Genomic DNA, 4,379 nt, shown 5'->3' with positions numbered 1-4,379 from the left:
TGCATGTAAAGGAAATCTATGTAAGAACGTCCAAATTTCGTATCTTTATAAAATCTTGTTATCTGGTTTGTTCCTGAATTATTAAAAAAAAAAAAAAAAAAAACCCTCAGATCATCTAAAAAGATGACACCTTTCGGTCGAAAAATGCATGCAGTGCATAACATGATGCACTCTTTCACTCTATAAATACCAGTGAGCTAGAACTCATCAAATCCATCAACAATCAACAGAACTAATTGTAATAACTACACGTGGCAACAGTTCATTGTGTACAATAATATGGCACATGTTTTTCGATATCCCATATCATTTTTCACTCTTGTATTCATGTTTCCTCTTTTCCTGCACTCATGTTGGTGCTTCAATCCCAAGCTACTTAATATCACCATGGCAGAGTCGGGGTCTGATTGGTCCCCGGCTGGGGCAACGTGGTACGGTAGCCCTACTGGTGCAGGAAGCGATGGTACGTATTTTCAATGGAGATATCTAAATTTACAAAATTTTAAAATTATTAAAACCTAGCATTTTCCTTGTTTTTGTGACTAAGGTACGTTTTTTAACTGTTTCCGAAAAATTTTGTTGTTCATGTATAAATATTATAAATTAAGGTGGCGCTTGTGGGTACGGAGCGGCAGTGGAGCAAGCCCCGTTCTCCGCACTGATTTCTGCTGGAGGCCCCTCTTTGTACAAATCTGGCAAAGGATGTGGAGCCTGTTATCAGGTCTCATTTAATTTGCTTAATCTTAAAACATTCATTTTAGTTGCTGATTACAATTAAATTGCCTAATTAATTCTATACTAAAGTAATTAAATCTACTCCAGGTAAAATGTACACATCCGGAATGCTCGGGAAATCCAGTGACAGTGGTCATTACTGATGAATGCCCTGGGGGACCCTGTGTTTCAGAATCAGTTCATTTCGACTTAAGTGGCACTGCTTTTGGAGCTATGGCAATTTCTGGCAAGGCTGATCAACTCCGTAACGTTGGGGTCTTACAGATTCAGCACAGAAGGTACGTACGTAATTAATTAGTACATGTTGAAATTTCCAAATTTTTTAAAGTCACCATACGTCAAATGGCCACTTTAATTAATTTGCAGAGTTGAGTGCAACTATCCTGGCATGAGGATAGCATTTCACGTTGATTCAGGCTCAAACCCTAACTATTTTGCGACACTGATTGAGTACGAAGATGGTGACGGTGACCTTGCTTCAGTTGACCTGCAACAAGCTCTGGACTCATCCGACTCGTGGCTTCCCATGCAACGGTCATGGGGTGCTGTTTGGAAACTTAACTATGGATCCACTTTACGTGCTCCGTTTTCGCTCCGTTTAACGGCAGCCGAATCTGGGAAAGCTCTTGTAGCAAAAGGAGTTATTCCGGCTGGTTGGCAACCTGGACAAACTTACCGATCACTTGTCAATTTTACACCCTAGCTAATTTACTGGGGTAACATCAGGTTCCATGTAGGATTAATTATTACCTACATCGACTTAAAAAAATAGCTATCTTTTTTTGAAGAAAATAAAAAAAAAAAATAGTTAAACTATGTGACTTACGTGCCTTGGCTTCTCTCTTCTCTCTTACTACGTATAGTAGCCATTCATATTTCATGCGCAAAGAGCGTTATTGATTGCTGTAAGAAAAATGCAGTCTTTTTCTTCCAAGTTGGAAGAGTGAAAGATTTCAGACGTATGTCCCACGGATCACGACCTTCTAAGCAAATTTTTATCAAAATAATTGGTGATTAATAAATTAAAAAATAAAGGTAATTAAATTGTAATTATATACTAGCACTAAAATTCAAGTGACACAAGATCTGTAAAAGATCAAGAGAGAATCTTAGTTCACTTCCCACAATGAAAAAAAGCTAAATTCAAGTGTTCATGGATAAAAAATAAGATCATCTCTTAATTAATCTGAACTCTAGTGAGTTTTAAAAAAAATTCTGCTAGATATTTTTTAGTAATAAATATATAAGTAAAATTAATAATTAAATCGAGATAAAGAAAAGGAGATTGTTAATTTTCCTCTTATTAAAATTAATACGTACCACTTATTTTTCTACTATATTTATAATATCCAAAAATCCCCGTGACCCCAAATATTTAAAGAAAAAGAGAGATAACGGGTATTTTACTTAATAATTTATCTTGAAAATATAAAATATTGTATTTATTATAAGAAAATGTTTAAAAGATAACAAAAATATGAAAAATATCTTACTATTAATTTTCATTTACACAATCTATTTAAGTTATAATAGATGTGAATAAAAAGTATATTTGAAAATAAGGATAATGCTATTGACTATTATGAAAATAATAATAACTTAAGTGCTATATATATTAATTTCCATATAAAAAAAAAACTGACAATCTCCTCAATGATAATGGGACAATTAAATAATAAATTATTATGAAAAAAATATCACAACTAATTAAATCTTCACCACATATTTATATCACCCGTCATTCGATGGTTAAAAGTCAAGTAAATGAGGAGGAAAAATCCGAATCCATTTTATTTAGTCCTAAAAGGTGGGACCGTGGGGCCTTTGACCTTTGTTGCCACAATCTTGAAACAAGTTAAATGGCTGGGTTGATCATCCCAGTCATTTTAATAACCTAAATAACGACTATCAAATTAAAGTACTCCCCCTCACTTTTAAGAAATTAAAAGTTAAGAAATCTTGTCCCAACGATTCTCTAATTGTGTTAGGTCAGATAATTCCTCATGAAAAATTTTAAAATATATTAGAGATAATATAACTAACTAATGTATGTATGACATGTGTAACTTGATTGAATTTTATATAACCACTATTTATATGATGGTTTTTCAAAATAAATACATATATGTCATAATCATAACATCATTTATTTCTTATATTGCTGATATGATATTTTTGATGTATTTTAAAATTTTTCTTCCTCAAGAGATAAGTTCTTCCAGAACTTTAGTACTTATTAGTGTCATAGTTTATTTATTTTTCTTTAATTTTAAATTGTCATATGGAATTTTAATTTTAATACACCGAAGCAGGTCCAACAGTATAATATATTATATTTATTAAAATTTATATAATACTGTCTAAAGTAATATTTAAAAAAATTGTTTTTCCCACAAATGTAATTTGAAAAAAAAACTGAGTGCCAAAAAAAAAAATAAATAAGAAAACCTTTCCCCAATTCAGCATATATGGAAGTTAGTGGGACCAAAAATTCATGTGGGTCCATTATTGACGAAGTGGGTACATAAAACTTTTTGACGTAAACTACATGTGTGCAGAAAGAGACGAAATAAGGAAACGTTAAACGTCATTTTTAAGGTCAAGTTTCTTCTTTCATCTCCTCGGCTAACATTTTACGAATATCAAATTCTATATTTGAGAGTTTTGTGAAAAATTAATTGTAATTTCTGGGTAGATGTAATTTGTGACAAAATGGTTAGCTTTAAGTGAGTGGATGACATAAAAGTAAATAATCAATCATTATAAATATAAAATTCATTTTTTAAATGCGGTAATGGCCATGATTTCTTATCATATACTCGTGTTAAAGATAAGAATTCTCTCTTTAATATTCTTTCTCTTCTAATTTCTCCTAATGAAATACGTGATTCCTGATTGTTGGTGACCTGTGGATATACTTATCGATCACTTAGTCAGTTTTAAACCCTATCCTAGCTATTTGGTTAGCTTATTAAATAAATTGTGAATAATAAGTAACAAATAATACTGCATATTCAACACGCCACAATCTTTCCTCATTGTTTATTCGCTTTTTCTTTTATTGTTAGTAGCCTGTAAGTGGTTTTAACTTTATGTATATAAATTGTGAACAGAAGTGGCCCAACGGACTCATGTTTTATTATGGGCTGTTTTGATTCCAGCCGATATCAAACCAGATAAGCCCAGAGTTTTAGCTGTGAACAGGGCTTCGTTAAGTCCCTTGTTTGGTTCGGATCACTTCGGACTGTTACAGCATTTGGGCTGTAAACCCCCCAAACCCCCTAGCCCAGAAAACAATCTTCTGAACGAGGCTTAAATTTTAAGTTCGAAGTCTCAAAAATGAGTAGGCAATAAAACACTCCCTCCATCTATTTACTAAACCCATCCATCACTAATAAAATTCAAAAACATTTGGGCTGTAAACCCCCCAAGCCCAAACATACCCTTGTTTAACTTAAATTTTATGATAACCTTTTCTTAATAAATAAAAAAGAAAATAGGAAGAAGGCGCGCGCATGCTTTCTCTTTCTCTTTCTCCATAGACCCTCACTCCTAATTGAAACCGCAAGAACTCAACTGCACATGCAGTGGTGACAGAACAATTTAGCATTGAATTAAGCATATCGAAAAGCATATAAAATATT

At 32.7% G+C, this 4,379-nt stretch overlaps 1 protein-coding gene across 1 annotated transcript; it reads left to right on the top strand.

Annotated features, from left to right (window-relative positions):
* The first annotated feature begins 200 nt into the window (after positions 1-200).
* Positions 201-1,791, top strand: LOC102606716 (putative expansin-B2). The gene is made up of 4 exons (XM_006490785.4): positions 201-463; positions 609-721; positions 823-1,013; positions 1,102-1,791. The coding sequence occupies exons 1-4, from the start codon at positions 280-282 to the stop codon at positions 1,436-1,438; spliced, it is 825 nt and encodes a 274-aa protein (XP_006490848.1). The 5' UTR covers positions 201-279; the 3' UTR covers positions 1,439-1,791.
* The last annotated feature ends 2,588 nt before the right edge of the window (positions 1,792-4,379 follow it).

This window comes from Citrus sinensis, chromosome 3, assembly GCF_022201045.2.
Source record: "Citrus sinensis cultivar Valencia sweet orange chromosome 3, DVS_A1.0, whole genome shotgun sequence".
Classification (NCBI taxonomy): domain Eukaryota; kingdom Viridiplantae; phylum Streptophyta; class Magnoliopsida; order Sapindales; family Rutaceae; genus Citrus; species Citrus sinensis.
This window is presented reverse-complemented; position numbering and strand designations above follow the sequence as displayed.